The sequence below is a fragment of the Antedon bifida genome, chromosome 4, assembly GCF_963402885.1.
Source record: "Antedon bifida chromosome 4, ecAntBifi1.1, whole genome shotgun sequence".
NCBI classification, from domain to species: domain Eukaryota; kingdom Metazoa; phylum Echinodermata; class Crinoidea; order Comatulida; family Antedonidae; genus Antedon; species Antedon bifida.
The window spans coordinates 14,943,585-14,967,502 of record NC_136229.1 but is presented as its reverse complement, the minus strand read 5'-3'; the positions used below and the strand labels follow the sequence as shown (position 1 = coordinate 14,967,502).

Below are 23,918 nucleotides of genomic sequence, written 5' to 3'. Positions count from 1 at the left end.
AATAGTTGGATATTGCTTTTACAAGTCGAATTGTAGGCCTACATTGTAAACAAAATGTATAATTGTAAATTGCGATACGTTTCTCAATGGGATAAAGTATACCTTCACTTCACGTTTTTAGTGTTAAAAGTCCCATTTTAATTGATTAGAACTAGGACCTATTCAAATCATTACCAATTTCAATGATCAATTATTGTTAATTATTATTAATATTATAGGGATGAATATTCATTGCGAATTGTAACGCGTTGGGATCTGTTTGATATGATACACTATTAAAGAACAGTTCCGTCAAATCCGAGATTTTTTAGACGATTTGTTAAAACACAGTGATCAACAGTATCGAAAGCAGCAGAACGATCAAGAAGAACGAGAGCAACAAGTCTACCTTGATCCATTAAGAATGCAATTTTGAACTTTGAGAAATGCAGTTTCAATACTGTGTTTTGACCGGTAAGCAGACTGGTGATGTTGAGCAGTGAGGAGTAGAAGTTGTAAAACGTTCAAAGACTTCTCGTCGTCAAACACATAAAAACCTGTACGTTCCAGAATGTTTAACGTCAATCTCGGCTTGTAAGTGTCCAACTTCACCCTTCCTAGATGACAGGCCTATATTTAATTTAACGGGCTCGTGGTATGTTTTATAAGTAGGTTTAAATGCACCTTATTACCGAACTGATTTTGGATAATAATTTGTAGTTTTTTAGCATCGCCACAAACATTACTTATCTAATTTTCATGTGTGTTCCTTCATAAACTTTATTTTCTCGTAAAATTTGAATAGAATTGAGGACTGAAAGAAACATCCGAGCAACTTAAAGCACTATGACTGTAAAACACCTCATCATGGTCCTGATGTTTTAGTTTCTCTCGTAGAAATGCCAATGTTTCAATTTGCTGCTGCAAAGATCACACTGTTAAAATCATAATTTCTAAAGTAATTTTAATTGTATAAAAACAAAACCAGTATTATTTTCGGAACAAAAATAACTTGATTCGCTAATAATCTTATTTTTGTTCTAAAAAAAATTACAGGTTTTGTTTTTATACAATTAAAATTAGTTTAGAAATAATGATTTTCGACGAAAGTGAAATAAATTATGACAACATGACAATAATGCATGTTCACATTTAGGCAACTTCATTTATGGCCATTTTTCGAAAATTTACCTGTACTTTAGTACAGAAATTTTTTCAAAAAAATTCAATTATTATGCAATACTATTGCCATATATATGCGCGGATATTGCGTTATCATCATCTTATAGAGTCACAGTAACCAGTTATGTCAAAAAATAAAAGGGTTGAAATTTAGCCATTTTTTCAAAAATAGCCAAAATATCGACTTTTTAAAATTAAATTATTATGCAATAATATTGCCATTTATGTGCATATATTGCATTATCATCAGCTTATAGTCACAGTAATCAGTTACGTCGAAAAATAAATTGGTCGAAATTTGGCCATTTTCGAAAATTTCCCTGTACTATATACGGGGATTTTTTCAAAAATAGCCAAAATATCGAATGTGTCAAATAAAAGGGTCGAAATTTGGCAATTTAAAAAGAAATGTATTTGGCCATGAGAGTTCTACACGAGTACTTATCTCATTTTTCACAATCGTTCAATAAATTATCTATGTTTATATAATATTTATATACATTCTTGATCCAAAATAAAAGGTGAGAAAATAGACCAAGCTATTATTCGTTTTGTACTTACGAATATGACTGTCGATATTCTTAAAAAGAAGATAGAAATCAAATTGTATGAAATAATCTGTTTAGGTATTTGTAAGGTTCTTTTCTATGAATTTTGCGCAAAATAATGATTGACTGCTCTGTTGACGTCATAGTCTGCGGCAATTGCAAGAACCACAAGGTCTTTATGTGCAATATCTGTACCAATGATATCACGTAGCTGAGCTATACATGATTCCAATTCAGCCCTGTGTTCTTCTTCTTCACTTTCAGACGTTGAATCGGATCCTGGTCTATTGAAGGTCTTAACAAAAAGTTAAAAAATGTTTATAAAATACAAACATATAAACTATTTTGGGTCAACAATTAGGTGTGTATCCAAATATTATATTGCATATGGTTTAAGCACTTCACATTTTGTTATAGTAAAAAATATTTTGCCAACAACCAATCAATTGAACTGTACCATATCCAGACATTTACAGCATTTGTCTCTCTAAAGCATTGTCTACACTATCAAACAAAAGTGTTATGTGTACAAATATGGTAGTGATATGCCCAAGTATGCTAGTTATATGACATCATCATACTTTTTTGTCACAAAGTTTGATAATGTAGACATAAAATCATAAAACACTAAACGCTACACATTCACCTAATCCAATTCCTAGCTTTAACCAACTGAGATTTTATTTATTCAATTTCCACAATTTTTCTTATTTATTACACGGGTTGTGTGTCTTACCCTTTCATTGTATTTGAGTGGAAGACTTGTGTTTGTAAACCCAGTGGAATCATCCGAATCAGAATCAAAACCTGCTGCTGGATGTCTCCACTCATTTACAGGTGAATCACTGTAAAAGAATATTCAAAGGTTAGGGAAAAAAACTTCTATCATTTGTGAAGTTTCTTATACTTGGATATAATGGTATTGACTATAAATACTTACGTTCTCCAGGTCACAAGGCTGTTGACCTCGTCCTGCAGATGGTCTGGTAGATCTTCAAACACATCAGACTCTAGTATACTTGGATGAATCATAATATACCTCAATGAAGCTTCCTAAAGGTTAAAGGACAAATTGTTTACAATCAATGAATTCAATACATTTTTCAGTTATAAAGCTTGGTTCCCACTTAGACACAATGACGTAAGCGTGCCATAAATAATTTGACCAATCAAGACCCATTGGATCATTCGAACTGTCACTTGTGATTGGTCAACTCACTTGTGTTATGCCTCTGTAGTTAAAGTAGGAACCAAGCTTAAAGTATAAAACCAGTGGCTCTTACACGAAGATGTTTGGCATGAAGTTGATCAGCCAGACTCAAAAGAAAGAGGACGCTGTCATCATCGATACGTTCTCGTAGTACACACTCACATGTTGTCTTTAAGTCATCTACCTACAAAATACAAAAAAAGCGTTATATTTTATTAGCAACTTCTGTAACATTTAACACATCGACTCTATAATGACAGTCGACACATCTCTGTAATGCTTGAGAAAATTTAAAGTAAAGCTTGAAACTTCTACACACCTGACATATCTACTATTCTTTTCTTGAGGTCCAAAAGGTTCCAAATTCTAAAAAATACGAGACTTTCCAGAAAACCAGACATATTGGACCAGCCCAAGGTTGCCCAATATTGGAGAGTTGACTCACCTCAAATCTGTCGCAGAGTGACAGCATGTCAGCTAGTTCATTGATTGACAGGGTGTTTGTCTGTAACTGACCGGTATAAAGGTACGCTAAAAACTGCTTAAACAAATCTGCATCAGCATCGTGTACAGATATCTTTCTGTGGTTAAAAAAAACACTCATAAAAGTGTTAATACTTTGATCATGGCTATTAAATGCCATACCACATGTAAAAAATAAATATTGTACAAAGATACAAATGTATATTACAAATTAATATAATGATTTTTGACTGCATGTTTTTCAAACATTCCTTTTACAGTGAGCACTAATATTATTTGCTATGACTATGCAAATTTGTTTGTTGTGTTTGTCTGTAACTGACCGGTATAAAGGTACGCTAAAAACTGCTTAAACAAATCTGCATCAGCATCATGTACAGATATCTTTCTGTGGTTAAAAAAAACACTCATAAAAGTGCTAATACTTTGATCATCGCTATTAAATGCCATACCACATGTAAAAAATAAATATTGTACAAAGATACAAATGTATATTACAAATTAATATGAGATTTTTTTTTTTTGACTGCATGTTTTTCAAACATTCCTTTTACAGTGAGCACTAATATTATTTGCTATGACTATGCAAATTTGTATTTAAAATTGCTTGCTTTTTAGAATTAAAACAAAATAGAAACTGAAATATAAAGAATACAGTATGCCTTATTAACTTTATCTTCCTTCTAATATAAATGCTGTATAATGTCAGCACTATATATCCATTTTTAGATTTGTGTATACTGTATTGTACTATATTTCTCTATTATCTTTTTTTAATTCCCGAACCTTACCATCCATTGAACGGTTACCTGCTAGTATTTATATATTGCTCTATTTAGTTTTTTTTTTTTTGTCATTTTTTTCTTGTATTTGTATCGTTGAGTGTTGAGGGCCTCATGGATGTCAGCCACGGCTGTTATGAGTCACCCTCATTAAACAAAGTTTAATAAAAAAAAAAAAAAAATTCCTATGTCTTAATCTGCTTCCCCTGCCTGAACCTTTACTCCATTATATTACCATACCTGTCTATACTTTCTTTCATACCGCTAAGCAGAGCTCTTCTAAACCAATCACATCTTGACGCAATCACCACCCGATGGGCTGGTATCAGTTGTCTGTGCTCTTCTAGTTCTGTACTGTGTCTTTCAAGAGATCGACCTTTGGAATGTTCAACTACTACATCTGATGGCTCCTCTAGAAAACCAATGCAATATAATAATACATAAATGTAATAATGTTAATATTTATCTTTTTTTCTACTCTCAAACATCTAAAGCTCCGTCTACACCAGGGGCTGTTGCAGGACTATGTTAAGGGGGTTGCCCATAAATTTTGATGAATGATACCCCTAGACGGCCAGAAATGGTACTATCGCACATAAAATTCATTACAAAACATGCACAACTAAAAAAATATGATATGAACATTTTTTGCGTTCAATGCAAACGTCAAGGGAAGTCCCCGATGAAGGTACTTCCGGTACGGTGATAAATTCTAATTCTAATCAATTAATGCAAACTAAGTATTATCAATTAATAATAAAAGTTTGACGAAAATGAAGCTGCTTCTATAAATACACTGTTATTTCAAAGTTCTACGGAAATAACATTATTCATTATCATTATGGTTATCATCAAATCAAATTTTTTTACATGAGTTTCACATCTTTTTTTAAAGAGGATCAAACAAATTGGTTATTAAATCTTTCAATGCCCAAGGCTTGTTTGAGAAATACTTGTACTTAATTTTTATAATAATGAACAGAAAACTAATGGTGATGATGACGATGGTGAAAATAATGATCATGACAAATGACAATGATAAAATGATTATGGAATAAACATCTGTCACCTTTGATACAAACTACTTCAAAGTGCATATCTGTGTCTGTGTGATTGTCCAGTAATTTGGCCATACTCTTTGCTAGGTGACTTCTACTGGACTTAGGTGACCTGCACAAGGCATCCAACATCCTGGACTAGATAATCAAAGCAAATGTTAACCTTTCTACAAATGGATTATTTTATACTAAGTTAACAAAAATAACGCAAAAGAAAAATTAACTCAAAAAAGTTATATGGGTATTGCTTGGTTCCAATTTACTGTAGACACAACGGATTTAAGCACATATTAAGTAATTTGACTAATCATGATGCGGTGTTGTGCCTACGCCGTTGATTGCACCCAAATGGTAACCAAGCTTTAATGCAATTATATAATGTAAAAGTAAATGTAAAAGACGGTTTATACTAATTGATTATTTATAGATATATTTGCGTATTCCAAGTCTACATTTAGGCCTTCTTTAAAACTTTTGATTCTTTTCTTATTTATATATCTTTTGTGAAATGTCACTAAAGAAATAACTTTGCTTTTAATCAAAATAATTCAATATCATTGTATGTGTATACCTGCTCTATTGATCTCAGTGGTGACCTTACATGACTATTTAGAGCAGTAGCCTCACTAGTACTGGCCTCAATTCCTGTAACTTCTTTTGTAACATCTTCAAGTAGGCCTAGCGTAACCAAGCCTGCTTTGAATGCTTTTCTGTCCACTAATTGACACATGTGATCCAGCACTGGTTTTAACCCTTGCTTATTCATTGTTGCACGTTGTAATGCCCAAGACTACCAGTGAAAAAGACAACATCACAAATCAATGTAATACAAACTTTTAACAGGTCAATGCACAGTTTAACTGGTCAATACACAGTTTAACAGGTCAATACACAGTTTAACAGGGTCAATGCACAGTTTAACTGGTCAATACACAGTTTAACAGGTCAATGCACAGTTTAACTATCTTTTATTGCAATTCAATCAATCTGATTCAAAACCCTAACCTCCCCCCCCCCCAACAGTTTAACCAATCAAACCACAGTTTAACCAATCAAACCACAGTTTAATCAATCAAACCACAGTTTAACCAATCAAACCACAGTTTAACCAATCAAACCACAGTTTAACCAATCAAACCACAGTTTAACCAATCAAACCACAGTTTAATCAATCAAACCACAGTTTAACCAATCAAACCACAGTTTAACCAATCAAACCACAGTTTAACCAATCAAACCACAGTTTAACCAATCAAACCACAGTTTAACCAATCAAACCACAGTTTAACCAATCAAACCACAGTTTTAAACTAGTCAACCCACAGTTTAACCAGTCAACCCACAGTTTAACCAATCAAACCACAGTTTAACCAAGCAAACCACAGTTTTAAACTAGTCAACCCACAGTTTAACCAGTCAACCCACAGTTTAACCATTCAAACCACAGTTTAACCAGTCAACCCACAGTTTAACCAGTCAAACCACAGTTTAACCAATCAAACCACAGTTTCACTTATCAATATTTGTGAATGGTTCCAGATTGGCTTCTAATTACTCACTAACTTACTACTTTTGATGTTGCCATTTTGAACATGAACTTCCATGTTTTCAAATTAATGTCATTGCTAACTTTCTTTGCAAGTCTCTCAGTTCTATAGAGAGCGAGTGGAAACTGTAATTAAAATGGGTAAAGAGAAGTAAGTGAAAATGTGAACATTAGGAAAAAAAACTGTATGCTCAAAGATTTGAAAAAATATATAAGTATTATAAATTTATATTACACAAAAAAGTTTGAAGATGTATTGTCGCCCAAAAACATGAAAAATAAAGATTAATGAAATCAGACTTTGAATATGTTATTTTGTAGTTTTAATAAAGTTAATCACTTCCATAGAAAAAAAAACGAAAAAAAATGTTTTCACTTGTAAAAGGACAAAATAAATGGTTAAATTCAACCAAAAATCCATTGGCTGGCAGCCAATTTGACCATTTTTTGCTTTAAATTACATTTTTTTCAGGTAAATACATTTTTTTTCGATTCAATTTTTGGTCAAAGTGGATAACTATTATGTTACATTAAAATGGAATATTCAACAAAAAATTTTGTAAGAATACGGAAGTTTAATACATGTTTCAACATTATATATTGTCCATTAGCTAACAGATCAATTAGTCTGAAAGGTACGCAATTAGCTAATAGACTACTTAAACCCACGCAATCAACATGTACAATTAAGACCATTTTAACAAAAGTTTATTGCAAATTCTCGGTAGGTCGGTAGGAAGTAGCCAATCGATAGGCAAACTGATAAAAAAAGTAAATTCATTTTTCTAGGCTACTGGTTTTCGTGGGCCTTAAAATAGGTATGAATTCAAATTTAAACCAACCAATCAAAACATTGGAGTGTTTTTTAATTTTGTCTGAAAAAGAAAACATGTTAACACAATAAAAGAAAACACAGACTTTATTTTATAACATAAATATATATTTATGCGAATTAATTAAAATTGTTATTATTGTATTTACAAGATCATGTAATATTTGCATTTGGATTTTCAAATAAAATAAAAAAAAAAAAACATTTTCAAGCAAAAATGGCAAGCATGATATAGTATTTTAAAGCACATTTTATTTCTGTCATCATGTGCTTTAACAATGTCAAATGTTATTATAGTACAACAATGAAATTGCCAAGTTGTGTAAAACTAACAAAAGCAACAAGCAAAATAAGGAATTCTTTTAGGTCTTCCTTGACCATCTTAGAATTGATTGAATAGAAATAAATAACCAATAAAAGTTACATGGCCAGGAATGCCCGAGTCTTCAAACATCAATGTTGTTTGATACTAACAGGTTTATCTGGAGAAATTCTGTAAATGCCAAACATTTTAGTAACTCGGTGCGAAACTGCTTTAAGGAAAGTGTGTAAATAAAAGGATTCACAACAAAATTAAAAACTAAAAAATCTAAAGTTATCATCCAAATGTATGTGCCAAGATCTATTCCAAAGGCATGCATTAATACAAGTATTGGTAAAAAACAAAGAATGTATGCAGTGCTCACAGCTAAAAATACTTTAAGAGTTTTAACATGGATTGATGGTGGTGAAGGTGCTGTGGTACTTATCGGTAAAACTACCCGCCTTTTAAGAAGAAGTTCACGAATAATACTACCATACACGAAAGCCATTGTTAGTAGAGTTGATAGAAACAACAGTAGGAAGATGGCACCTGATATAGAATATAAGATTATCAAATCTGTTATGCCACATGTGACTTCATACTCTATCTGAATTGGGACAAACAAAACAGCCTGTGGGTTCAACAGGAAACCAATAATCCATGCAGATACTATCATTATCAATGTTCGTTTTGGTGTGTAATTAATCTCAAACCAAAATGGCTTCATAATAGCAAAGTACCTCTCTATTGTAATAAAAATTAAATTAACTGTAGAAGCTGCTGATATACTCCAGTTAATGGCAAATAATGTACAGTAAACTTTCAAGCCAAGTGGATTGATTAAGACAATATGCAGTAAGAAAACAAAACATCCAATTGCGTCGATAAGTGATTGGTTGAAAATAAACCAGCGAGTACTCCAACGCATTGATGTAACTCTGTTGATGACTAGAAGAGCTAGAATGTTCAGAATGAAGCCAGTTACAGAAAAGCTACATCCAACTTTGACAGCCACCCAGCTTTCTTCTGTAAAATTCAAATCCATCTTCGTGTGTGTAAATAAAAGGTAACATTGTTTTCTTTAATTGTGTAATTAGATATAGGTTGTGAACAACTCAATATTAACTTTAAATAATAGTTCAGTAGAGGAAAGTCATAAAACCAATGTCGTTTGATTACAAAACTTCAAATTTTCATCAACCACAATGTTTCCACTGATTACTTTTCTAGAGAAACACATTGTTGTCTTTGTCGTTGAACGACGTCAAACTTTACTTAAACTTTTTACTTCACTTCCTACAGGTAACTGCATCGTGTTTCTTTATTGGTTTTTTTTGTCAATAGGAAAAAAGCGATGTTATACTAACAACAAACCTTTTTACTATCTACTACCACAAAGTTTGTTATCACTTCTTCTAAGATGCCGTTTATAATTATGATTTAAAATATTTGTTTCAATGTTGAACAATCAATGTATTTCCAGTTCTGCTGGTATTATTAATTTTTAATTTAAGCCAAAGTCAATATAGCCAAAGCGTCAAGTTACAATACAGGAAAAAATGACCATGAAGCCTGCTGATACAGAAATGAACTTTATCCTGTCAGGTAAAAGTTTATAGTGTAGTGGCATGGTCATTCAGGAAGTAGAGAGTACATTTTCATGGCAAAGATGTCAAGAACATTATGTTCATAACTTTCTCAAATGAGTCTTCAAACCTCAATGACCTTTAAGTTTGTGTCAGTTGTTACGGTAATAACAGATTCAACTGGGGAAATTCTGTAAACACCAAACGTCAAACGCTTTAGTAATTCAGTGCGAAACTGCTTTAAGGAAAGTGTGTAAATAAAAGGATTCACAACAAAATTAAAAACCGAAAAGTCTGAAGTTATCATCCAAATGTATGTGCCAAGATCTATTCCAAAGGCATATATTAATGTCAATACAAGTATTGGTAAAAAACAAAGAATGTATGCAGTGCTCACAGCTAAAAATACTTTAAGAGTTTTAACATGGATTGATGGTGGTGAAGGTGCTGTGGTATTTATCGGTAAAACTACCTGCCGTTTAAGAAGAAGTTCACGAATAATACTACCATACACGAAAGCCATTGTTAGTAGAGTTGATAGAAACAACAATAGGAAAATGGCACCTGACATAGAATATAAGATTATCAAATCTGTTATGCCACATATGACTTCATGCTCTATCTGAATTGGGACATACACCACAACCTGTGGGTTCAACAGGAAACCAATAATCCATGCAGATACTATCATTATCAATGTTCGTTTTGGTGTGTAATTAATCTCAAACCAAAATGGCTTCATAATAGCAAAGTACCTCTCTATTGTAATAAAAATTAAATTAACAGTAGAAGCTGCTGATATACTCCAGTTAATGGCAAATAATGTACAGTAAACTTTCAAGCCAAGTGGATTGATTAAGACAATATGCAGTAAGAAAACAAAACACCCAATTGCGTCAATAAGTGATTGGTTGAAAATAAACCAGCGAGTACTCCAACGCATTGATGAAATTCTGTTGATGACTAGAAGAGCTAGAATGTTCAGAATGAAGCCAGTTACAGAAAAGCTACATCCAACTTTGACAGCCACCCAGCTTTCTTCTGTGAAATTTAAATCCATCTTCTATGCGTGCAAATACAAAGCACAGGAACCTTTTCTCTATTTTGTGAAATTTGATTTGATTGTTAACAACTCAATGTTGATGAGTTTCATAATATTGTAGATTGTTGAAAATAGCCAATGTATTAATGCCTTCAACTACAAGGTTTTACCAACTGGTTTAGTTTATCATAGGTGTTGAGAGATATCACTTTTAATAGAGTAATGAACTGTTGTTACTGCATCACCTGTGTACATTGAACCATTGTCATGTTAAGAGAAATGTTTGTCTTCCACAAAGACAGTCAGATTAATGAACAATTTTGTTTACCCAAAGTTTGCAGTCCCTTGTAAAGATACCATCATTTCTTGATTGTAATGATCTAAAAATATTTGTTTAAGTGTTGAACAATCAATGTAATTGTAATCCAGATAGACATCTGCTGGTATTACTGATTTCTTATTTAAAGCCAAAGTTAAAATAGCCAAAGCATCAAGTTACTGAGAAAAAACGACCATTAAGCCTGCTGATATATAGAAGCGAACTTAACTAAGTTAAGTTTCGGTTTCTAGCAAATGTTTTATCAATCTTGAATAGTTATAGTGTTCATCATCAATCAATACATTTAGAGTTCTGCTGGTATTATTTAGTAAAGCCAAAGCATCAAGTTACAAAACAGAGAACAAAATGACCATGCAGCCAAAAATTTTTCCGGTTAGGTTTAAATTCTGTTTTATAGTCCAAGTCCTTCTAAGAACATTTGATGAACATGGTTCTCCACAAAACTATCTTTGGCTGGTCTCACTTTTGGAGATAGTCATTATCTTCTTTTCAATTCTTTTTACAAGAAAAATTATGAATCAAAATCAAGATTGATCGGTGTATAATTTCTCATTGAACTAAATCTGTCATACAGATTTTGTTACTGTTTAATGGACATCGCCAGCAAAAACAAAATAACAATGTTACTACGTTTGCGTTGAGCACTTTAGTTCATATGATTTCCACGTAGGATGACAGACAGTGTATATACTGTACTAACTTTGCCACAATCTCAAAATCAATGCATACAGCGATTGCTAATATTAGTAAGTGCTGGTGGTGGCTTGTTCCAACAGTGTTAATCAAGGTCATTTTGACAAAGAATAATTAATTTGCCACCTTAAATTAATTAGGATAATGGACCAAAATGAGTAAAAAGCAACAGGAATAATAACGGTGATTAACTTGAAAGGTTGTTGACATTGAAAAACTAAACTGTTTTCATTTTCTAAGTAATTTTCAATGCTAAATTGAATTACTTCCTTAAACAAACTAGCTTCTTTAATAAGCCTGTGGCTATCATATCGTCTTATAGAACATAACAAGTTGAAATAAATGGTGCCAAGTGTCATTTGAAGCTGTCTATCCATTAATAAAGCTAATTGTTGTTGAAGAAGTGTACACAAGTTTTTTTTTCCTACCACTTCACTCCTTAATCTTATGATATTTATTTTGTACATAGGTTGTGCACACAGAAGTTTCAATTTAGAAAAATTGAAAATACATCAAACTAAAATAGAGGCTGCTATCTAAAAAAAATCTTAAGTATATAAAAATGTTAAATTCATTTTTAATCAAAAGCCCAATGATTTCTGCTTGTTGGACTCACTGCTCTAATTATAATTGAATGTTGTTTAATAAATAGACATAAAATAAAACAAGGCCTATACATGGCTGCAGTCGCGACATAGTGAGCTGTAGAGTCGTGTTGCACGCAACTAAAACTTTTCATTTTTAATCTAACTTTTATCAAGCTCAATGCTTTCTCTTTGTTGCCATTGCAGTTCTAATTTCAATTTGAATGTTGTTTAATAAATAGACATAAAATAAAAAAACTTTTAATTCATTTTTAATCCAACTTTCATCAAGCTCAATGCTTTCTGCTTGTTGGCCTCACTGTTCTAATTACAATTTAAATGTTGTTTAATGAATAGACATAAATAAAGACTTTTAATTCATTTTTAATCCAATTTTTATTAAGCTCAATGCTTTTTTTTGCCCTTGCTGTTCTAATTACAATTTGAATGTTGTTTAATAAATAGACATAAAATAAAAACACTTTAATCAATTTTTAATCCATCTTTTATCAAGATCAATGTTTTCTGCTTGTTGGCCTCACTGTTATAATTTAAATGTTGTTTAATGATACATAAAATAAAAACTTTTAATTAATTTACGATCTAACTTTATCAAGCTCAATGCTTTCTGGTTTTATAAAAAATAAATAGTACAGTATTGTTGACAAGTCCTATTTGTACCATAGATAAAAATGTTTTATTACACTCTTTTGAAGTGCTATTTTATTGTTTTAAACAACCAGAATCTATTTGAATTGAAAATAATTGACTTACTTTGTCTATAACTTGCTCCATTTTCTGAATGATGATATGGTTTTTTCCATCTTGTTGTAACCTATCAAATTGTTGTTTCTTCATTTTTAAACTGTGGAAATATTCTGACAGCCAATCGCGTACCGACTTCATTTTCATTAGCTCTTTAACATGTATTGCCTTCGATAAAAAAAAACAATGTTATGTTTAGTTTTTACCAAATTTAATTCATCGTACTCACGATAAGAAAGTGCAGCACTTACTCAGTAATAATAAAATGTAGAAAAAAATGTCTCTCTATAACTATAATAATAAAAAGATTTAAAGATATAATGAGTATTAAATTAATAAGCACTTTACCTTTTTAACAGAACGACTTAGGAAATCTCCTTTTTTTTGGCGTGGCATCTGCTGAGTGGATGCTTTACAGATGCCGTCAAGAGCTCTCTGTATGTCTGTCACAAATTTAGTAACATGTTGCAGAACATCATCAATCTAATATACAAACAATTTATTACATGCATCTGGTTACTTGATGGTAGATAATTTTTTTTTAAAGATGACCGTTAATGTCAACAGCAAATTTATAAAGATGATGGTTATTTTAGAAGAAAAAATCATTGCTTATTACGAGTTATTTTATATTTAAATTTAGAAACAACCCTTCGGATAGGACATAAAGCTGTGCGAGTACAAAATTACATAATAAAGAACTACACTGTTTGAAAAGAGGATGGTCTGTTGAACTCACAAATGTGAAAACAACCACAAATGTTTACTAATCTATATATGAATGCTACTAAATTTTTCGCGTAATTTTACGTATCTCCTCCGAAACTACTGAATGGTAAGTGCTCACATTTGGCACACTGATGTTTATTGAGGGGCCGAACACGATAAGCATGTCACTTTTCAGAATTTTAAAGATAAACACTAAAAAAAGGCAAAAAATAGCAGTAATTTGACGCCACCATGTTACGTCACTGTATAAACTACGCAACCTCATCTGTTGTGTACCGCCATGGCCGGATCTACAAATACCATGCCGGGCCGCTAAATAAACAGTCAACCATATTGAAGTTTTAATTAATTACACCTATCCTTGGAACAGAATGTATTTTGTAAATCACGGTTTGGCTCAGTGAGCAAATCGCCATGACCATTGATATCAATGCTTAGTAGGTTCGAGTTCAATCCGCGACATGTGTAATAATTAAGTATCACCGTTTAAAGCAAAAAATAAAATCAATGTAATTACAAAACAAGCAAAAAGGATACAAAAAAATACACAAAAATAAAACGAATCCAAATAGCGTAGGCCTATTTTCACAAAATGAATAATAAATAATGTTTTGTGTCATTGTTTCATTTTTAAGTTGTTGGGTGAGAAGAATATAAAAAACCATGAAATTAAATAAAAATGTAAATAAATAAAATAAATAAATATAACTAAACCTAACCCTCTAAATAATCTCTCTCTCACTATAAAGTAAAAAGAACTTGCTCATCGGATTCGAACCCCATACTGTACATCGACATGTAAAGTCCATAGCCTAATCCACTCGACTACACAGACAGAAAACCTTTGTATTAGCGAATTGTTAGCTCATTTCTAACATAGCTTATGGACATGATTAATGAATATTCATGTTTATTTTGTGACGTCTCATGAGGGGTCCTCAACTTATGTACAAAGAGAAATATCGTGGCCGGGAAAAGTACCCTTTTATTATACTTAATAATCATGCCATGCGAATTATTATTAAGGTAGACAACGGGTATCTGGTAGACCACACTTTAATTACAAAAGTAGCAAGTACGTAACAAATCTCCCATACAAAAAAATTGCAAAATATCAAAACCAGTGAAATAAAAATAAAATGTATAAACTTAATTTATGTTTCCGCAGCAATGTGTTTTTCATTCGATTTGTGTCCACTTTTTTTTATCTCTACGTATCAAATAATTAATACACCACAAAAAACACCCAAAATAATATAGTTTGGCATGTTTATACTTTTGTTATGTGTTTGCGCGCATCATCTAATTTACACAGCAAAATTTTCTTTAACGTCTTTCATCTTCCATTCAAAAGAAAATACAGCATGCACACTCGATGTTGCTTGGCATTAGGAGCAGTTTCTGCATTTACACCATTCATTATCTCCTGTATTATCATCCAAAAACTCATTATCTATTAGGCTACTATCAAGTATCATCGTCACTTAATTCCTCTTAATCACTTAGAAATGTTCGTTCAAGCTCAAATAAGAACCCTAATTGTGGCTGGCCTGCAGTCATCATCGTAACCTTCAGCATGTAAACATTGCTGTGGCCCTTTGATTACGTCACGTGTTGTAGCGCCCTCTATCAGTCAAATTTGTAATTTCTTTGTTAATTAGTGAAAATAAATTTAAAATGTGGTCACATAACGATAGTCAATATATCCAACATAACATGATAAGTACATATTCAGATTGGGTTTATTTTCACTTCCTCTTTAAGGGAAGGAAAGCAACAAATCTGCTAGATTTATATAGTGTGAACGTTATGTGCCACAAACTGATGTTCCACAAACTGTATGACAACAACTGACCATTAAGGGAGTATAAGAAGATGACATTCATAAAACAAAGCTTACCTCGGGCACAAGGTACAGCGCTATTTCTTGTCGTTGCATTGGTGTCAATTTGTGATAAAACTGTGCTTGTAGGACTTGTACAAATTTTTGTAATTGTTTTATAAAATCTGGTAATCTATGGCAAATTAAAAAATAAAAAACAAGTAACAGTAATCTTTTGGAAATATTTGGAAAAAAAATACCAACTGAATTTATTTTGTCTACTAGTATCACATCTTTTTGGTGAACTACAGTACAGCTAAAAATTACTGCAATTTAACCCACCCGAAATGGAAATTAAAAATTTTTTTTATTAATATTTAATATCAACAATCGCTAGGGGCGAGGGAGCGCGATCAAAAACAATACTTATCGTGGGAGCGCGATCAAAAGACAATACTTCGTATGTTTGCGATCATAAAACAATGCCCCATGCGAATCAATAATTAATAGCTGTACTGTAATATTGCTGCAAAAAAAATGAATTAAAATTCTCTGCTACTACTTCACTACCTACTAACATAAGCAAATGTAATCAGCCTTACCTTGATCTTGTGTATGTAAATATTACTTGACGTTCCTCTTTTGATAATTCACTTTGTCTTCGACAAAATAAATCACACACTAGTAAATAATGCACTCCCCCTACAATCAATGACAGATGTTAAGTGTTTAGTATAATTAATTAATTCACTGTTTTGAAAAACAGTCCTTTCATCATTTCTTAATTGTCCTAAGAACAGTTATGATATCAAAAGCAGACAAGCATAAAAAACTGACCCATTCAATGATGGAGGGGTTTCTGTGGTCAATAAATAGGCAAAATACTGAATATTTAATACCTAACATAGCTTCGCGTATAGCCTGCTTAAAGACATAGCAGAATTTCGATGGATCAGAGAGGGGATTACTGCTGCTGCCGGCCTCCCTCTCAGCGCTAACTTCATGCCCTTCAAATATGCTGATAATTCTTTGTGAACATTCATAGATTTCATTTATGTGGGATATGATATCTATAAATAAAGAAAGAAGCAATAATGTGTAACTTACTCCATGGTGTAACATACTTAGCTAACTGATTGGATTGATCACTATAGTTTAGAATAACAAAATTCCATATATGCAACACACAATATGGAAAATAACACTAAAATAGGATTTTCTCTTATTTAGTGAAGAGATTTTAAGATCGTAACAGATAGTTTGAAGCAAACATAACAAGATCATTTTCACTATTCAAAACTATAGATGCACTTGCGGACCCATAAAAAGGATTCTGAATGAGTTTTTATAGCACAAAGATTTAGTAAAACGTTTACAGTATGATTACACCATAACATACAGCAGTACAAATTAGTACAAACAGACCTTAATAAATTGGTCCCAATTACAAATCAAATCATCTGTGTCATTACATCTACTGAAATGTCTACTGTTTATGTCTTTCATTGTATTATAGAATGAATTAAACAAATTATTTTGTAACTAAACTAACTCACCATTTTTAACAGCCATGTTTTGCAGAAGAATTTCACAATGACTGATGAACCGTTCAAATCCTTCAATCTTCGATATTGCAGCCTGACAAGCTTTTGTAGCCTCGACTTCCAGACCAGCTGGAAGGCACTCTGTGTACACATAGTGAAGAATGACCCGTATAACATCTTCAGGCAGACCGCATATTGGCCCTGGGGTTTTCCTCCAATTCTGCTGAGGACATACTGCTTCTAGAATGACTAGATGAGCAGCGAACTATAAAGAATGTAAAAGAAAAAAAAGCGAAAGATCAATTTTTCAATTTCAACAACTTTATTTATTTTATTGTTGGAGAGAATGTTCATAAAGACAAATAAAAGTTTTGAACAAACCTTTTTACCATTTCTTGCTAAAATAGTGACATCTGTGAAGAATCCTTCTCTGAGAGCTGGTAGTAAAGACAACGGTTCATCATTAAAATCATCTTCATTGCCCAGCATCTGCAGCATAAACGTTCAATGTAAAATGTTACAATCATACAGATCATATATAGTTCACCAATGAAACTTAAATCTTGGTTCTCACTTGGCACAACGCACATGACATGACCAAACAGTTGGGATGATCCATTGATGGTCAATGCAACAACGTAGGCGCAACGCACATGACCTGACCAAACAGTTGGGATGATCCATTGATGGTCAATGCAACAACGTAGGCGCAACGCACATGACCTGACCAAACAGTTGGGATGATCCATTGATGGTCAATGCAACAACGTAGGCGCAACGCACATGACATGACCAAACAGTTGGGATGATCCATTGATGGTCAATGCAACAATGTAGGCGCAACGCACATGACCTGACCAAACAGTTGGGATGATCCATTGATGGTCAATGCAACAACGTAGGCGCAACGCACATGACCTGACCAAACAGTTGGGATGATCCATTGATGGTCAATGCAACAACGTAGGCGCAACGCACATGACATGACCAAACAGTTGGGATGATCCATTGATGGTCAATGCAACAACGTAGGCGCAACGCACATGACCTGACCAAACAGTTGGGATGATCCATCGATGGTCAATGCAACAACGTAGGCGCAACGCACATGACCTGACCAAACAGTTGGGATGATCCATTAATGGTCAATGCAACAACGTAGGCGCAACGCACATGACCTGACCAAACAGTTGGGATGATCCATCGATGGTCAATGCAACAACGTAGGCGCAACGCACATGACATGACCAAACAGTTGGGATGATCCATTGATGGTCAATGCAACAACGTAGGCGCAACGCACATGACCTGACCAAACAGTTGGGATGATCCATCGATGGTCAATGCAACAACGTAGGCGCAACGCACATGACCTGACCAAACAGTTGGGATGATCCATTGATGGTCAATGCAACAACGTAGGCGCAACGCACATGACATGACCAAACAGTTGGGATGATCCATTGATGGTCAATGCAACAACGTAGGTGCAACACACATGACCTGACCAAACAGTTGGGATTATCCATTGATGGTCAATGCAACAACGTAAGCGCAACGCACATGACCTGACCAAACAGTTGGGATTATCCATTGATGGTCAATGCAACAACGTAGGCGCAACGCACATGACCTGACCAAACAGTTGGGATGATCCATTGATGGTCAATGCAACAACGTAGGCGCAACGCACATGACATGACCAAACAGTTGGGATGATCCATTGATGGTCAATGCAACAACGTAGGCACAACACACATGACCTGACCAAACAGTTGGGATGATCCATTGATGGTCAATGCAACAACGTAGGCGCAACGCACATGACATGACCAAACAGTTGGGATGATCCATTGATGGTCAATGCAACAACGTAAGCGCAACGCACATGACCTGACCAAACAGTTGGGATTATCCATCAATGGTCAATGCAACAACGTAGGCGCAACGCACATGACCTGACCAAACAGTTGGGATTATCCATCGATGGTCAATCAGTTACTGTACATCCTTGCGTTGTGTCCAAGTGCGAACTAAAGCTTAAGAGATATCATTTTCTTTAAATAATCTTGCTGTTGGATGTAGATGAAATTCACTAAAGTCAATAAATGAACTGCATGAATTAAGTGCTAATAGGAGAAGTGTTTCCCAATGTATGATATAAAAACATTTAGATATCTCTCTGCTTATTTTAAGTTACGTTCAGGAAGAGAAAAACATCTTATCTTACCCTTTCGCAATATAGTTTAAAGTCACCCTCGAATGTCAAAATCAACAGATTTGTTCTTTTATGTAACCTTGCCTAGAATAAGAATAAAACATCAAATTTTAGGCAAAATAAAGTCAAAATGGTTGGTTGAGGATAGATTCGAATTGAGATCCAGTTCGATTGGGGAGCTGGTTTGAATAGGAAGTCAGTTCCAATGGGGAGCTAATATTTGATTGGGAATAATAATGGTTCAATTGGGGAGCCAATTTCGATTGAGGAGAATGGGAAATTGGAGCTAATTTGATTGGGAAGGCAGTTAAATTGAGGAGCCTGTTCAATTAGAAAGTTGGTTCAATTGGGGAGAATAGGTGTTGTTTGAATGGGGAGTCAATTTGAAATGTGGAGAGCTGATAATATGATTGGATAGGTGGTATAATTGGGTAGCCGGTTAAGTATAGTATGTGGGACCCCAATGAAAATAAATAAGCTTTTTGGGCTATCCTGGAAAATTTCCTATAAATGTATTTCTCTGCAACGTTAGTCGTTAATATACTTTGTATCTATTTATGATTTTCAAAATAAATTCAAATCAAGAAAAAATGTAAGGAGACAAATTTGAAGGCATGATGCATTATTTGGGTATAAAGACAAATTATTAACTTACACTGAATTCTAGCCTATAACCTGTGACACTTCCAATCCATTCTATGCTCTGAAACTTTTTACCAGAAACCTAGAGATACGGTAAATAAGTATTAATTTGTAAATAAAAAATTACTATTTTGTACAGTATTAGTATCATTTCATACTTCAAATTATTTATAAAGGATATGTACAGAGGTAGAAACACATGGGTAAAATAATATAAGAACATAAATATAAGTGTGAACAATTGGGTACTTTAGCTTCATGGAGGGCTGCTCATTGGAATGGAATGTTAGCACAAACGATGCATAGGATATTTTATTATTAATATTATAAAATCGTGGCTGGCTAATTTTGTTGGGGAAGTAAACAATGTCCATGTATAAATATTTACCTCATATAAGTCAAAGTTAGCTGCCAGGTATGGCGTGTCTTGTCCAGTAGGAACACTCCATAATAGATCACCAGAGTCAGTCATTTGAAATACACATCTGAAAAATGAAACAGGATGAATTGACAAAACACACACACTGATTTGTTTATCATACAGTTAGTACACTTGGCATATAGTAGAGGTTTAGCCCTAAGATAGGGGATCTAACTATGAGGGCAGGCAGCCTATACAAGTTGCATCCTTATTTCACTTAAGGTAAGCGTTACTTAAGGTAATAGAATCCGGGACGATCTTTTGGTGGGACGATTCGATAATATATAAGTGGGCAGAATTGTCTCAGGGCCGAACCGCTACCATCTAATATTATAAAAATAATTAATTACATTGACAAATAAAAGAAACAAATAATATATAACTTTTAGAGGTATAGGCTATATATATAGGTTAGGCCACTTAGTTTAGTTTAGCCTAGCTCTACTTTAGAATTAGCCTATATACGTCCTAATAGGTCGCCAACCTGTTTACTACTAGGCCCTAGACAGGACCTTACAGGTAGGACAGGCCGCGCTACTTACTGTGTAGGCTAATTCTGTCGGCCCAACTAGTACTACTTACTATATAGGGGACTACCTGTACTAACGGGTCAAGTCGGCCCTAAACCGTCTCGGCCAAAGTTGGCCTCGCGTCAAATCGGCCCCAAGTCAAGTTAGCCCTAAGTCAACTTGGTCAAAAATTAATCAGTCAACTCGGCCTCTAATAAAGTATGGAACGCAAAAAGTGCTAATAGTTAATGTAAAAAATGGCAGGATTTAGGCCTAATAACAAATTAAAACAAAAAGGGGCAGTAGTATTTATTTACCTAAAAAATGTAATTCAAAGAGAAAAAAAAGTCAAATCAGCTGCCAGCCAATGTGTTTTTGGTTGAATTTAGTCATTTATTATTATTATTATTATAATTATTAAAACTAAAAAATAACCTATTCAAAGTCTGATTAATGTTTTTGAGAGACAATATCTTTAATAAAGCTAAAAAATTATTCTTATTATTTTTGTTCTTAAAAGTATTCCTGGCCTATTGTCATTTGTCTAAATATTATTCATTAAAAAGTCTTCTTAGACAGTTATATTATTTCTGTGTAAAAAATCTGAAGAAAATATTTATTATCATGTTATCAATTCGCTTTGTTTGCACTTTTTGCGTTCCATACTTTATTAAAGGTCGACTTGACTTGAGGCCGAGTTGAAGTAACGCTGACTTGCCTTGGGGCCGACTTGACGTGGGGACGACTTGACTTTGGCTTAAAACGGTTTAAGGCTGACTTGGATCGAATTCCTACTAACTAGGCCTATTGACAGACGATTTTAAGACAATCGGGTACCAACGTGTGTGGACGTTCGGGCCAACTTTGTGGACATTTGGGCTCAACTGTGTGGACGTTCGGGCCAATATAATTAGACGATCGGGCCCATTAAAAAAAAGGAAAGATGATCGGGTTCACGAAAATGAATTAAATGTGTTCTTTCCACGAGTTTGTGATACAAAATAATGTAATAAACTATGTACTTGAGGCAGACCTGTAAAGAGTATCCATGGTGATAGTAAAATCTCTTCTTTGGGACACCTTATATTTAGTGGACACTTTCCCACGAAACAAGTGGATATTAAGGGGACAGGGACACGTGCAATATAAAACGGCAACACTCACTTAGTTGCTGTTATTACGTTTTAATTTTAATCATAATGATTATTACTTAGGGTGTGTAGAAAGCGACGACCTCGAATTGGACGACCCCAACGACCCGGGCGACCTCGAATTGGACGACCTAGAATTGGACGACCCATAACACGAAACCGACGACCCCTATAGCCTAGCCTAGCCTAGGCCTAAGTGTGGTATAACATCCCGAAGGCGAACATAGCCAAAGATCTTTAAACCATACCTTATATAATACTCGCAAGCAATTGCAATTGATTGAAAAAAGAAAAATCAAAACAGAAATATCGCCATTTGATACTGAATGTGTCGACACGAACAAACGAACAGATATGGAACGCCACGAGTGCATCATTAAAACTGCATTCGACTCGATTAGCACACGAAATATCATAAACATGGTAAACCTTTTTCAGCGGCGGGTAAGTTTTGACCGTATACAATGCATATGTGAAATGTATTGTAAAGCTTTCTTATGGCCCTCCCCATGCACATGTTCGCAACACGCTGCTTGGTAGGCCTATAGTGTTCGTTATAAGAAGACGAGATGTAATTATACGTCCATGGTTTAACCATGTAATGTATAATATTTATTTCTTTTTAATTTATATTTATGTCGAATGCAGTTTTAATGATGCACTCTTGGCGTTCCATATCTGTTCGTTTGTTCGTGTCGATACATTCAGTATCAAATGGCGATATTTCTGTATTTTTTCAATCAATTGCTTGCTTGCGAGTATTAATTATATAAGATGGTTTAAAGATCTTTGGCTATGTTCGGCTTCGGGATGTTATACCACACTTAGGCCTAGGCTAGGCTAGGCTATAGGGGTCGTCGGTTTCGTGTTAATGGGTCGTCCAATTCGAGGTCGCCCGGGTCGTTGGGGTCGTCCAATTCGAGGTCGTCGCTTTCTACACACCCTTATTACTTATGACTAAAAACGATATAAATAATTCTAAAAACTATCTTTATCGCCGACCAAAAGCAGCTCAAACACGAGCAGTTAGCCTTTCAGAACGTTTATATTATTTTAGAAAATAAGACGTCCGTTGCCATGGAAATACGATTGTACGTCATTCATTTGACACACTATAAAATGAGTATTTTATTTTATGGGAATCCTCAGTCAGCAAAAACATGTAGCTGTTAGTGTTAGAGGAAACATCCGCCAAAAATGTTTAATCGTCTTACTTAAACGATCCGGCCAAACGTATAAGATGATCGGGCCCGATCGTCTCTATGATGGCCCCGATCGTCTGTTCACCACTAGGTCTAGCTCCCTATAGCTGCTAGCCTACTACTAGGGCCTAGGTCCTAGGATAGGCTTAAGCCTACTACTACTAGGCCTAGGCTAGGCCCTAGTAGTAGGCTTGGCTAGCAGCTATAATAGGCCTAGGCCTAGCCTAGACAGCCACGCAAAATGCCAAAGCGTTTATTTATTATTACATATTTACCCTTGGTGTTCACTTGCGTCCTCTCCACTTGCCTCAACTTTTACAACCTACAAAAATCAGAGAATAATTAACGAAATTATCAAAGCAAAACATTTGAAAACTAAAGACTAAACACTAAAAAGTTTACCTTCCATAACCCAACAAATTGCAGATCTCCGAATTCAGCCATTTTCTCTGTAGCCCGACAGGTCTACGCACGCGCATAACGTAAAATCAGTCATGCGTGTAATCAAAACAAATTGATCAGCTGTTCAAAATATTATAAATAAGATTTAATTTAAGAAATTGTTTTCCATAACAATGAAACCAAAAAAATCCATTAATTCATTTTTAAATCAAAGAATAATTTCATCATCATTGATTATACATCATTCCATCCTTTATTAGAAAATTGTCAAGATGATGAAAAGAGGAAAAAGAAATTAAATATTCGAACCTCTTGTCGTGGATGGAGAGGGAAGAAATAGGCCT

At 34.0% G+C, this 23,918-nt stretch overlaps 1 protein-coding gene across 1 annotated transcript; it reads right to left on the bottom strand.

The window, feature by feature from the left end:
* Positions 1-1,550: 1,550 nt before the first annotated feature.
* LOC144840250 (uncharacterized) lies at positions 1,551-23,629 on the bottom strand. Its single transcript, XM_078696008.1, has 21 exons — positions 23,575-23,629; positions 23,448-23,494; positions 20,278-20,374; positions 19,903-19,971; positions 19,260-19,331; positions 17,411-17,518; positions 17,042-17,294; positions 16,385-16,555; positions 16,088-16,187; positions 15,564-15,678; positions 13,283-13,417; positions 12,944-13,102; positions 6,810-6,914; positions 5,814-6,032; positions 5,254-5,380; positions 4,425-4,596; positions 3,365-3,500; positions 2,993-3,103; positions 2,650-2,762; positions 2,446-2,554; positions 1,551-2,004 (listed from the first exon to the last, which is right to left on the bottom strand). Exons 1-21 carry the CDS (start codon positions 23,614-23,616, stop codon positions 1,807-1,809), a joined length of 2,658 nt encoding a protein of 885 aa, XP_078552134.1. The 5' UTR covers positions 23,617-23,629; the 3' UTR covers positions 1,551-1,806.
* Between the last annotated feature and the right edge of the window lie 289 nt (positions 23,630-23,918).